The following is a 14,169-nucleotide window of genomic DNA, read 5'->3' as shown; positions in this document are numbered from 1 at the left end:
TTCCAATATTAAGTTGAAGGCTTTCTCGTACTTGACTTCTATGACCCAGAAGATTACTAAAATGGCTATTCTGCCGATTTAGTTTTGACTTCAGGGAAAGGATTCAGCTGGGTTCTTATTATTCTTATTCGTAGGGCTTGTTTACACCTAAAATTCTGCAGCTGTGCTGTCTATGCCAATGGGAGAGGTTCTTTCATCAGTGTAGGTAATTCACCTCCCTGAGAGGTAGTAGCTAGGTTGACAGAAGAATTCTTCTGTCAATTTAGTGCTGTCTACACGGGGGTGGGGGGTGGGTGGATTTAGGTTGGTTGTGGATTTTTCACACCCCTGACTGATGTCATTAAACTCATCTAATTTTCTAGTGTAGATCAGACCTTAGACAATACATGTAGCAACGTCCCTATTAATTCATTTGAAGGCTGCAGTGTTATCTTTCTGATGAGAAATATGTGGTTAATTGTGCAAGGACATAGGTGAGGTAGAAAGGCAATTTTAAACATGTGGAAAGGTGTCCTGGATTAAGAATGGGGTGTGCTCATTTAAAGTCTCTCTAAGGGAGATTGATGCACTTGTTAAAACTAGTGTAATGGGATATTACTTTAGGGATGATGAGCCAGGAAGCTGAAGGAACCCCAGGAGGGTAATGATTTTATCCAGTGCCTTCTTGTGCCACCCACGATGTATGGCTTAAGGGCCAAGCTCCTCTCATATTTCTTTCTTAAAAAAAATATTCCGAACAGCCATTTACCTTTCTTCAAAATAAAATCTGTTTTAGTAAGGGCATTCAAATGGCTTGTGGCTTTAAGGGGATGCCACTGAGGTGGAACTGCTCTTTGGGTTTGTTTCTAATAATGGGGAGGGTTTTTTTTTTTTAGTTTCAAGTACCTGGGTCACTCTGGAAGATTTCTGGTGTTTGTGGATTTCACCTACTCTGTTTTAACATAAGTTGGCTGATCAGTGAGCAATTAACTGTTGCTACTTTGCTTTCACAGTCTGTCTGGGTAATTCATGGATTCATTGGTATGAATCCATGGTAGATTCTAGGTAGAGCCACTCACAGGCTCTTCTAGCATGAAGGTATGGTGCTGCAAAGACAGAATGGCTCAGAGTTAAGTTAGTAACAAATTTTTTAAAAATCAGCTTAAATATCTACACGAGTCTTAGTGCCAGATTATCAGCCTCAGCTAAGGTTCTGAGGGGAAGGGCAGATCACATGGTGGTCCACTGATTCTAGACTGGTGAAGTGGTCCCTGTGGGATGACTGCAGATAGCGTAGTTTAGAGCATCTTTGAACAGCCCAGAACTGGGTGATTGAAATGTATCTTAGAAACACCTTTTCCACTCCACTATCGCACCTCAGCTACTCTGAGCCGAGAACCTGTCTCTTATTCTCTCAATAACCTAAGAAGCCAAGTTAGTTTATCTGGAACTGAAAAGAAATAGTTAACAAAATACATTACAAATTCATAGTTCCTCGGTTCTAAACTCCCATGTTGAAGCTAACACATCGAGAGCCTCATTTCTGCCATCAAATATAATACAGGTATATCTATCTAGTCATAACTGTTGATTACTATTTCCAGTTTCATCAGGAATGATGAAAGCAAGTATTTTATTTTCAACCACGTGCCAAAGTACAGTTAAGAAAACGATGTATTTTTTTCTTCCAAAAGTGTATTAGACTGAGAATTTCCGAAGTGTATTTAGCTACAGTTGGTTTTAAATCCAGCATGTGTGTTATGTTAAAATAAACACTTTCTCTTTTCGTTAACGTCTTGTGGGTGGCCTTATGTTGAAAAGTAATATCGCTGTTGACATTGACAGTGTGGGAGCCCTGCATTGTAAACTTTTTTTTTTCAGCTTACATACTGCTAATCAACAGAACAGTTGCTTTGCCACATGAACAACAATTGAAGCTATAAAGTTGTTCCTTTAGTTGATGCAACTGTAGAGAAGGTTTGGGGACTGCTTTATATTTTGACACTGGACTGTCATACTCTGGGTCCCCTTCTCAGAATATGAATGCTGCCAATACAGAACACAGAAATAGGGATTTTTCGAGAAGGACATGCACTTTGCAGCAGATTTTGAGAGTATAAGAAAATGTTTAACAACAGCTGTGCTCAGTAAAATGCGTGCAGCTTTCTTTAAAACTAGAGATTTCAGATGCTTCTTCATTAATAGTATTTTTTATAAGAACTGGAAGCAAATATGACATGAAATCACATGCAGCCTTGAAGAGAGATATCGAACAGTGGAACAGTTTTAAAGCAATAAACATTTAATGCTGATGGAAATTGTTGCAGTTATCATGGTTATAGTGGTAAAGTAGGTCAGTTGGGAAATATGTTTGGTTCTCATAAAGTTTCTACTTTTCAGAGTGGAGTGCTTGATTGTTGCTAATGATGCAACTGTCAAAGGTGGTACCTACTATCCAGTCACGGTGAAGAAACATTTACGCGCTCAAGAAATTGCAATGCAAAATCATCTCCCTTGTCTATATTTAGGTAAGTCCCATTACAAAAATAGTAAATGGCTGCTGTTAAACAAAGGTCAGGGATTCTAGCTAGAAGACTACATTTTTGAATGGACACCATCAACACTATATCTTGACTTTAATAAGGCTTTTGATGTCTCAAATGACCTTCTCATAAACAAACTAGAGACATATAGCCTAGATGAACTTACTATAAGGTGGGTGCATAACTAGTTGGAATACTACTCAGAGAGTAGTTATCAGTGGTTCACAATCGGGCTGAAATGGCATATCAAGTGGGGTCCTGCAGGGATTTGTCCTGGGTCTGATTCTGTTCATTATCTTTATAAATGATTTGAATAATGGCACAGAGAGTACATTTATAAATGTAGACAGTACCAGGCTGGGAGGGGTTGCAAGCCTTTTAGAAGACAGGATTAGAATTCAAATGATCTGGACAAACTAGAGAAATGTACTGAAATAAATAGGGTGAAATTCAGTAAGGACAAATGCAAAATACTACATTTGGGAAGGAACAATTGGTTGCACAAATACAAAATGGGAGTGCTGCAGAAAAGGATCCGGGTTTTATAGTGGATAAGAAACTAAATATGAATCAACAATATAATACTATTGTAAAAAAAGTGAACATCATTCTGGGATGTACGGTAGAACCTCAGAGTTAGGAACACCTTGGGATTGGAGGTTGTTCGTAACTCTGAAAAGTTTGTAACTCCGAACAAAACTTTATGGTTGTTCTTTCAAAAGTTTACAACTGAACATTGACTTAATACAGCTTTGAAACATTACTATGCAGAAGAAATATGCTGCTTTCCCTTTATTTTTTTAGTAGTTTACATTTAACACAGTACTGTACTGTATTTGCTTTTTTTTGGGGGGCTCTGCTGTTGCCTGATTGCATACTTCCAATTCCAAATGAGGTGTGTGGTTGACTGGTCAGTTTGTAACTATGGTGTTTATAACTCTGAGGTTCTACTGTATTAGCAGGAGTGTTGTAAGCAAGCCATGAAAAGTAATTCTTCCACTCTACTCAGCACTAATAAGGCGTCAGCTGTAGTATAGTGTACAGTTTTGGGCACCACACTTTGGGAAAGATGTGGACAAATTGGAGAAAATCCAGAGGAGAGGAACAAAAATTATTAAAGGTCTAGAAAACATGACCTATGAGGAAAGATTGAAACAAGTGGACTTACGTAATCTCTTAGATGGGAGTATTTCAGTGCTGAAGAATTTATATTAAAAATATACTACCTCACAGCAAGCACATTTAGCGCACAGATGAAGAGAAGACTGAAGGGGGACATTACATGCTAAGTCTTCAAGCACATAAAAGGTTGTTATAAGGAGGAGGTCGATAAATTGTTCTCCTTAATCACTGAGGACAGGACAAGAAGTAATGGGCTTGACTTGCTGCAAGGGAGATTTAGGTTAGACATTAGGAAAAACTTCTAACTGTAAGGAACAAATTACCTAGCAATGTTGTGGAATCTCTGTGATTGGAGGTTTTTAACAACAAGGTAGATGAACACCTGTCAGGGAAGGTCTAGATCAGTGGTTCCCAAACATATTCCACTGCTTGTGCATGGAAATCTCCTGGTGGGCTGGGCCAGTTTGTTTACCTGCCGTGTCCGCAGGTTCGGCCGATCGCGGCTCCCAGTGGCCGCGGTTCACTGCTCCAGGCCAATGGGAGCTGCTGGAAGCGGCGCGGGCCGAGGGTCATACTGGCTGCCGCTTCCAGCAGCTCCCATTGGCCTGGAGCAACAAACCGTGGCCACTGGGAGCTGCGATCGGCCGAACTTGCGGACGCGGCAAGCAAATAAACCGTCCCGTCCCATCGGGGCTTTCTCTGCACAAGCAGCAGAACGCATTTGGGAACCACTGGTCTAGATAATACTTAGACATGCCTCAGTGTAGAGGACTGAACTAGATGACCTATTGAGGTTCCTTGCAGTCCTACATTTTTAAGGGTATGTCTACACTACGAATTTAGGTCGATTTTGTAGAAGTTGATTTTTAGAATCGATTTTATACAGTCGATTTTGTATGTCCCCACTAAGCGCATTAAGTCGGCGGAGTGTGTCCTCAGTACTGTGGCTATCATCGACTTACGGAGCAGTGCACTGTGGGTAGCTATCCCACAGTTCCCGCAGTCTCCATTGCCCATTGGAATTCTGGGTTAAGCTCCCAATGCCTGATGGGGCAAAAACATTGGCGAGGGTGGTTTTGGGTACGTGTCATCAGTGCCCCTCCATCCCTTCCTCCCTCCCTCCCACCATGAAAGCAACGGCAGACAATTGTTTTGGACCTTTTTTCCTGGGTTATCCGTGGAGACGCCATACCACTGCAAGCATGAAGCCCGCTCAACTCACCGTTGCTGTTGTGAGCATTGTAAACACCACTCGCATTATCCTGGAGTATGTGCAGAACCAGGCTAAGAGATGCCAGCATGAGGGCGATTGTGATGAGGACATGGACACAGACATTCCTGAAAGCATGGGCTGTGGCAGTTGGGACATCATGGCAGCAGTGGGGTTGGTTGATACAGTGGAACGCCGATTCTAGGCCCGGCAAACAAGCACAGACTAGTGGGACCGCATAGTGTTGCAGGTATGGCATGATTCCCAGTGGCTGTGAAACTTTCGCATGCGTAAGGCCACTTTTCTTGAACTTTGTGAGTTGCTTTTCCCAGCCCTGAAGCGCAGGAATACCCTGAAGCTGCCCTGACAGTTGAGAAGCAAGTGACGATAGCCCTGTGGAAGCTTGCAATGCCTGACTGCTACCAGTCAGCTGGGAATCAATTTGAAGTGGCCAAGTCTATTGTGGGGACTGCTGTGATCCAAGTAGCCAGTGCAGTCACTGACGTTCTGCTATCAAGGGTAGTGACTCTGGGAAATGTGCAGGTCATACTGGATTGATTTGCTGCAATGGGGTTCCCTAACTGTGGTGGGGAGATAGACGCTGTCAAGGTTCGTCCCCCACTCTGAACTCTAGGGTACAGATGTGGGGACCTGCATGAAAACCTCCTAAGCTTACTTTCACCAGCTTAGGTTAAAACTTCCCCAAGGTACAAATTAATTTTATCCTTTGTCCCTGGATCTCCACTGCCACCACCAAACTCTAACTGGGTTTACTGGGAAACGTAGTTTGGACACGTCTTTCCCCCCAAAATCCTCCCAACCCTTGCACCCCACTTCCTGGGAAAGGTCTGGTAAAAATCCTCACCAATTTGCATAGGTGACCACAGACCCAAACCCTTGGATCTGAGAACAATGAAAAAAGCATTCAGTTTTCTTACAAGAAGACTTTTAATAGAAGTAAAGAAATCCCCTCTGTAAAATCAGGATGGTAGATACCTTACAGGGTAATTAGATTCAAAACATAGAGAATCCCTCTAGGCAAAACCTTAAGTTACAAAAAAGACACACAGACAGGAATAGTCATTCTATTCAGTACAGTTCTTTTCTCAGCCATTTAAAGAAATCATAATCTAACACATACCTAGCTAGATTACTTACTAAAAGTTCTAAGACTCCATTCCTGTTCTATCCCCGGCAAAAGCAGCGTACCGACAGACGCAGACCCTTTGTTTTTCTCCCTCCTCCCAGCTTTTGAAAGTATCTTGTCTCCTCATTGGTCATTTTGGTCAGGTGCCAGCGAGGTTACCTTTAGCTTCTTAACCCTTTACAGGTGAGAGGATTTTTCCTCTGGCCCGGAGGGATTTTAAAGGGGTTTACCCTTCCCTTTATATTTATGACAGACGCCTATCCTTACCTTGGCATCAGGCCACCTTGCCAATCGGTACGTAAACTGCAAGGGGTACTTCTCAATGGTGCTGCAAGCACTGGTGGATCACAAGGCACGTTTTACTGACATCAATGTGGGATGGCTGGGAAAGGTGCATGACGCTCGCATCTTTAGGAACTCCGGGCTGTTCGAGCAGTTGCAAGAAGGGACTTACTTCCCAGACCAGAAAATTACCGTTGGGGATGTTGAAATGTCAATAATTATCCTTGGGGACCCAGCCTACCCCTTGCTGCTATGGCTCATGAAGCCGTACACAGGCAGCCTGGACAGTAGTAACAGTTCAACTATAGGCTGAGCAAGTGCAGAATGTTGGTAGAATGTGCCTTTGGACGTTTAAAAGCTTGCTAGCGCTGTTTGCTGACTAGGTTAGGCCTCAGCACAACCAACATTCCCATTGTTATTGCTGCTTGCTGTGTGCTCCATAATATCTGTGAGAGTAAGGGGGAGACATTTATGGCGGGATGGGAGATTGAGGCAAATCGCATGGTGGCCAATTTTGAGCAGCCAGACACCAGGGCGATTAGAAGTGCACAGTGAGGTGTGCTGCGCATCAGAGAGGCTTTGAAAACCAGTTTCATGGCTGACCAGGCTATGGTGTGACAGTTTTGTGTGTTTCTCCTTGCTGCAAACCCACCCCTTTTGTTGATTTTAATTCCCTGTAAGCCAACCACCCTCCTCCCTTTGATCACAGCTGGCAAAGGAAATAAAGTAACTATTGTTTTGAAACCATGCATTCTTTATTAATTAAAAAAAAAGTGAGATAACTGACAAGGTAGCCCGGGTGGGGTGGGGTGCGGAAGGAGGGGAAGGACAAGGCCACATTGCTTATTGTAGATTCATAGATACTAAGGTCAGAAGGGACCATTATGATCATCTAGTCTGACCTCCTGAACAACGCAGGCCACAGAATTTCACCCACCCACTTCTGTGAAAAACCTCTCACCTATGTCTGAGCTATTGAAGTCCTCAAACTGTAGTTTAAAGACTTCAAGGAGCAGAGAATCCTCCAGCAAATGACCCGTGCCCCATGCTACAGAGGAAGGCGAAAAACTTCCAGGGCCTCTTCCAGTCTGCCCTGGAGGAAAATTCCTTCACGTCCCCAAATATGGCGATCAGCTAAACCCTGAGCATATGGGCAAGATTCACCAGCCAGATACTACAGAAAATTCTTTCCTGGGTAACTCAGATCCCACCCCATCTAACATCCCATCACAGGCCATTAGGCCTATTTACCATGAATTTGTAGCCACACTACAAATCAAAACTGTTTGAATGACAGCCTTCTGTTGTTTGGGCCTTTGTCTGGAGTGGAATCATAGAATATCAGGGTTGGAAGGGACCTCAGCAGGTCATCTAGTCCAAGCCGCTGCTCAAAGCAGGACCAATCTCCAGTTTTTGCCTCAGATCCCTCAATGGCCCCCTCAAGGATTGAACTCACAACCCTGGGTTTAGTAGGCTAACGCTCAAACTACTGAGCTATCCCCTCCCTCCAAGTGGCTGGGTGCCCCCCCCCCTCCCCATGTTCTTGGGTGTCTGGGTGAGGAGGATATGGAACTTGGGGAGGAGGGCAGGCGGTTATACAATGGATGCAGTGGAGGTCTGTGCTATTGTTGGCTTTCCTGCAGCTCCAACAGACGCTTCATCATGTCCGTTTGCTCTCCCATTAGCCTCGGCATCGCCTCCTGCCTCTGCTCTTCGCGCTCACTTAATTCTTTCCTGGCCTCTGCCACTGAATGCCTCCATGCATTAAGCTGTGCCCTATCAGTGCGGGAGGACTTCATGAGCTTGGAAAACATGTCATCGCAAGTGCATTTTTTTTGCCTTCTAATCTGCGGAAACCTCAGGGATGGAGATGATTGGGGAGCATAGAAACATTTGCACCTGGGGGAGATAAAAAGGGAGAGTAAAGTTTAAGATGATACATTTCTGAGAACAAAAGGGAGACTCTTTCACAGTGAATCAAGCAATTCACAGCACAGCACATGTGCTTTAGGTACAAGGTCGCATTTTGCCTTTTATATTGAGCACCTGCCAGTATGGTGACACATCACAAATGGCTGGGCAACAGAATTCGGTTTCCAGGCAGCCATTGTAAGCCTTTTGGTACGCGGGGTTGGCTTCTTACGCCTTCATGACATGTGGGAATGGTTTCAAACTGCAGCGCCATCCTTTCCCATAGCAAGCAATGCCGGCTGAGTTTCACATTTAAAAGGAGGGGCTGCGGTTTTTGGGTGGATGTGCAGCACACACCTCCCCCCACCCAAAAACATGGCTATTCTCTGGGATGATCCCTTCATCCCTCCTCCCGCCGTGTGGCTATTCTCTGGGATGATCCCTTTTAGCCAAGCGCAAACAACCCAGCATGAACGAGGTCCTTTTACTGTTCCCTTACAAAAAGAAAAGGAGTACTTGTGGCACCTTTAGAGACTAACCAATTTATTTGAGCTCAAATAAAATGCTCAAATAAATTGGTTAGTCTCTAAGGTGCCACAAGTACTCCTTTTCTTTTTGCGAATACAGACTAGCACGGCTGTTACTCTGAAACCTGTTCCCTTACAAAAATTCCCCTATTTCAACCAGGTGACCATGAATGATATCACTCTCCTGAGGCTAACGCAGAAAGATAAAGACCTAATGTTGCTTGAATGCGACCAAAACCCAGGACCATTCGCTGCCATGCTTTGTGGTGCAATGATTCCAGACTACTTGCTACTGGCTTGACGTAGTAAAGTGTTCTACCATGGAGGATGAAATAAGACAGCCCTCCCCAGCAACCTGCAAAGGCCTTCAGAGTACCTCCAGGAGAGCTTCATGGAGATGTTTCTGGAGGATTCCTGCTCCATCCCCAGACACATTAACTTATTTCAGACACGTTCACATATACAATGCTTTTTGATGATATGCTTATCTGTTCATTCCTTTTATAAAGGTAGTAAAGTGAACTAAAGACCCAGAGGAATGGGTTATTTCATTTTACTACCTGTGTAATAGAACAAAGCAAAAGAGTCCAGTGGGGAACAGTTGTGTGCACACATCAACTGTAATTCAAGTTACATGTAAAAGACAGGAACTGAAGTCATTTTGTTGTTTTATTATTTCTGTTGAAAGGTTCTCTTAGAAAGTTACTTAAATTTTTTGAAATACTCCCATCTAAAAAAGAATAAAAACTCAAAACTTCATCTGTAGTTTCTGTTAATCGCTTTCTACAATTTGACATTTTTTTGAGTATATTCCATCTCAATGTGTTTTACTCCATGTTTGTTTAATCAGTCAAAAAAGTCAATGGTTGAGTAAATTATTTTTTTAATTTTAGCATGCTTAGACATTTTATTAAATAAGCAAATGTGTGTGCTAAATGTGCTTGCTGTGGTATAGGTAGTATATTTTTAATATAAAATCTTCAGTATAGCTTCTTAACAAACAATATTTGGCTTGTAAACTTTTACTGTCAGAGTGAATGGATTGCCAGTGAGCAATTCTGTGTGATTCTGTTCTTTGAAACCAAAGGTATGCTCTTCTGTGATTTATCGAGTTATAAGCAAAGCATTAGGCTCTTGCAACCACTCATGAAGTGAGAGGTTAAGAAGTGCCTCCCTTAGAATGTCTTTCCTTCTATATTGTTTTAATTAAGTGTAGTTTTAATTTCTGCAGCTACAGTGAATGATATTAGATTGTATATATGTAGGAAGGAAATAAGTTTATCCTGGAACACAGAAAATTTAATTTTTAATTTCCTGTTTTAAGGCCTATAAGGGAGTTTCTTTTAAAACAAACAGGTGTTTGTCAGATGAATTTCAAAAGATTTGTAAAGCCAAGTGTAATTACATCTTTATATGCAGCTACCATTAGTTTACCTAAAAATGTTTGGGATGCATAACAGCTGCTTATGTGTGCTCATCAATTTTCCTTTTGCAAATGGAGGCGCCTGGCCTGTTTTTCATGATTAGTATGTTGAGTATACATTTTTGCAAACCGGTGACATTTCAAGTAATTTTTAAATAATATGAAATAATATCTCTGTTTAAAATTGTGCAGGAGATAAATTGTATGTAAATCTATTTTTCATTCCACTTGACTTAGTTGACTCAGGAGGAGCAAACTTACCCCGCCAGGCAGAAGTATTTCCGGATCGAGATCACTTTGGTCGCATTTTTTATAATCAAGCACTCATGTCCTCAGAAAGAATTCCACAGGTAACTTTTTTTAAAGCAAAAATTTCTAGCTACTCTGCACGCCTGCTTCTTCAATCTGGGTGTAAGGCTCATCTCAGCGCCTCAGGTTTTTGGCAGCTTAAAGTTTTGCTGACCTGATGCTCAGTGTGGGGATTTGGAGACATTGTAAACACCATGACTGTTCACAGAATGGCATTGTGGTTTACAAATAGGCTGTCTTTCTTCTCAGCCTCAGGGTTAGTGATGTGACTTAGCTGCTCCTGGAGTGGAGAAAAAGAGAAATGGTCAGCCTGGGATGAAGGAGTGAAAGAGAGCTTTAGGATATCATTTGCAACAGTTGATTATTCTGAATCAATGCTTGAGAAGTGAGGACCCCTGTGCATGATGGTGAGTGTAGACACATATTTAGCTAAGTCGGGTAGGGATGTGTGTGTGTGTCTGTGTGTATGTATGTATTTATACCATTTTTGTACTGCTGTTGATAGGGGGCATTTTCTAATGTATTAATGATTCATAGAATTACTGTTAGTCATGATGTCTCAATTAAAAATGTTTTTTGGGGTCTTCATGTTTTAGACACTGGTATTACTGGTAACATGAGCACTTAATTCTCTGTATTCATTGCTGTATTCAATAAATTGATATCTAGGAGGGAGGGAGGATTAATAAACTTGACAGAATAGCTCACCTAATTAGAAAAACTGTACATATGGAAATGACAACTGGAATCTTGTACATATTAGAGGAGTGTGATTTTTGCATATTTTTTGCTTTCTGTGGGTATTGTTACTATGTCTTTTTTTCGGGATTCTATTTTTGGTGAATTTTTATTTTGAACCTGGTTCGTTAGAATAAATTTTACAGTGGAGATCACATGGGTTTTTCTCCTTTCTTTGATTGACTGAGGCTATGCCTTCTAATCAAGAGGGACAACTTGGTCTAGCAGAAGCCATTTTTATTTGGATTCTCTGAGAGAGAAACTGTTTTAGCTGACTGTTCTGATCCAGGTGGGGATGTTGGAAAAGAACATTTCCTTCTGGCTGGAGGCAGGCAGTGGCCAAGAGTACAATGTTACATTTGCTATTTTCCCTGCTTAGTAGTCAGTGTCTTTTTTATTATGATACAATAAAAAACTTTATCCCAGTTTTACAAAGGGAAATCAATTTCCTTGAGAACAGTAAGTTCTTCTCTTATTGAAGATGAGGCCTAGTCCAGCCTTCGGTTCCAGCACACATGTGAGTGGGCACAAAGCTGATGAACCTGAACCTTGGCTATGGTTTACAATGAAATTAGACCATAGATAGGAAAAATTGGATTCATTTAAATTTAATTCTTGTTTTTAACTTCAGGGTCTGAGAACCTAAGTGAAACAATTCTCACATAATATTAGGGGGAACGGGAATTATAAATCACATTATTCTCTTGTGAGCCCGTTTCAAACTGAACTTGGAAGATCTCATTCAGCTCTACCATGGCATATTGAGGAATGTCGCCAACTGCTAGTATTGATTTTAGAAAATATAGTCTTCAGAGTAGTAAGTTTTGCTTTCTACTATTTTAGCTTTATTCTTCCCCAATACTCCTACATATAATTGTTACTGAATGTCTCCTCTATGGAAAACAGGGCAGAGGCAGCCTCTGGCACCCTTTTCTGCTAGGTATAATTGGTGTCCTACCAGTTCAGTGGAATACCATGAGGAGGAGAAGGACCTTGGAGTATTGGTTGATCATAGGATGACTATGAGCTGTCAATGTGATATGGCTGTGAAAAAAGCTAATGCGCTCTTGGGATGCATCAGGAGAGGTATTTCCAGTAGCGATAAGGAGGTTTTAGTACCGTTATACAAGGCACCGGTGAGACTCACCTGGAATACTGTGTGCAGTTCTGGTCTCCCATGTTTAAGAAGGATGAATTCAAACTGGAACAGGTACAGAGAAGGGCTACTAGGATGATCCGAGGAATGGAAAACTTGTCTTATGAAAGGAGACTCAAGGAACTTGGCTTGTTTAGCCTAACTAAAAGAAGGTTGAGGGGAGATATGATTGCTCTCTATAAATATATCAGAGGGATAAATACCGGAGAGGGAGAGGAATTATTTAAGATCAGTACCAATGTGGACACAAGAACAAATGGATATAAACTGGTCATTGGGAAGTTTAGACTTGAAATTAGACGAAGGTTTCTACCATCAGAGGAGTGAAGTTCTGGAATAGCCTTCCAAGGGAAGCAGTGGGGGCAAAAGATCTATCTGGCTTTAAGATTAAACTTGATAAGTTTATGGAGGAGATGGTATGATTGGATAACATGGTTTTGGTAATTAAATATTCATGGTAAATAGGCCTAATGGCCTGTGATGGGATGTTAGATGGGGTGGGATCTGAGTTACCCAGGAAAGAATTTTCTGTAGTATCTGGCTGGTGAATCTTGCCCATATGCTCAGGGTTTAGCTGATCGCCATATTTGGGGTCGGGAAGGAATTTTCCTCCAGGGCAGATTGGAAGAGGCCCTGGAAGTTTTTTGCCTTCCTCTGTAGCATGGGGCACGGGTCATTTGCTGGAGGATTCTCTGTTCCTTGAAGTCTTTAAACTACGGTTTGAGGACTTCAATAGCTCAGACATAGGTGAGAGGTTTTTCGCAGGAGTGGGTGGGTGAAATTCTGTGGCCTGCATTGTTCAGGAGGTCAGACTAGATGATCATAATGGTCCCTTCTGACCTTAGTATCTATGAATCTATGACTCAACAGATAGTTACATTGCTATTGTGCTGAATCGGTGAGTGATTTGTTTGGAAGGAGTTTTAACTAACTTTATTCTCAGTAATGAGTTCCTTATAGTCCTTGAAAGAGACTAGGAGGCTTTAGGGAGCATAGGAAGAGTCAGCAGCCAGGTGGGAGACTGAGAATGCTGTGGACGTGGTACCATCCTGTGTAAATGGAGTACTTTGTATTAAGCAGTGTGTACACTACAGGTGCTATAGTGACATAGCTATTGCAATGTAGTTATGCCATGGTACTGCCAGAGTGTAGACACAGACTATAGCAATGGAAGGAGTTTTTCTGTCGCTGTAGGAACTCCACCTCCTCACGAAGCATTCTTCCATTTCCCTACCTGCTTCTACATCAGGTGTTAGGTCAGCATAGCTGTGGTGCTCAGGGGTGTGGATTTTTCTATGCTATGTCAATTTAAGTTGTAAGTGTAGACCAGACCTCAATCAGTAGAAGCCTAAATGATTAGCACTAAAGTGACTCCTGTCATTGTCCAGCAGAGGGATTGTAGTATGAAGATAGTGACTCAAAATGGGAAAGTTCTAAGCAAGAAAAACGGGGCTGGAGAAATCTTGATTTTTTTTTTTAGCAGGGTCCCTGGATGCTTTTAAAACATTTAAAAAAAAAATCATGTTCAGTATTTTCCTTAATACTCTGAAGTAATCAAATGTCTAACACTTAAACACATTCAAAATATAATACATTTATAGTGTTATATTTTTCATAGTTTGACCATTATATGGCATAAAAATAGAGGAAACATATTGGGTTTTATATAAGCAAAACGCTGACTGTAGGAAAGAAATTACTTTTGATTAAAACATATCTATCCCTCAGATTAATATGGCAACGGTGAGAGTTTTCTGAAAGCATTTACACAGGGAAAGAAAAGTGGAAAACATTTTTATTGCAGCTCCTATTACTTTAGGCT

At 41.7% G+C, this 14,169-nt stretch overlaps 1 protein-coding gene across 1 annotated transcript in view; it reads left to right on the top strand.

Annotated features, from left to right (window-relative positions):
* The window catches only part of MCCC2 (methylcrotonyl-CoA carboxylase subunit 2), a 101,004-nt gene that overhangs the window by 23,830 nt on the left and 63,005 nt on the right, over window positions 1–14,169 (top strand). The window contains 2 exon segments of the mRNA XM_077818013.1: window positions 2,380–2,507; window positions 10,382–10,494. Of these exon segments, the coding sequence (XP_077674139.1) occupies window positions 2,380–2,507; window positions 10,382–10,494 (241 nt within the window).

The sequence above is a fragment of the Eretmochelys imbricata genome, chromosome 5, assembly GCF_965152235.1.
Source record: "Eretmochelys imbricata isolate rEreImb1 chromosome 5, rEreImb1.hap1, whole genome shotgun sequence".
In the NCBI taxonomy this organism is placed as follows: Eukaryota; Metazoa; Chordata; order Testudines; family Cheloniidae; genus Eretmochelys; species Eretmochelys imbricata.
This window is presented reverse-complemented; position numbering and strand designations above follow the sequence as displayed.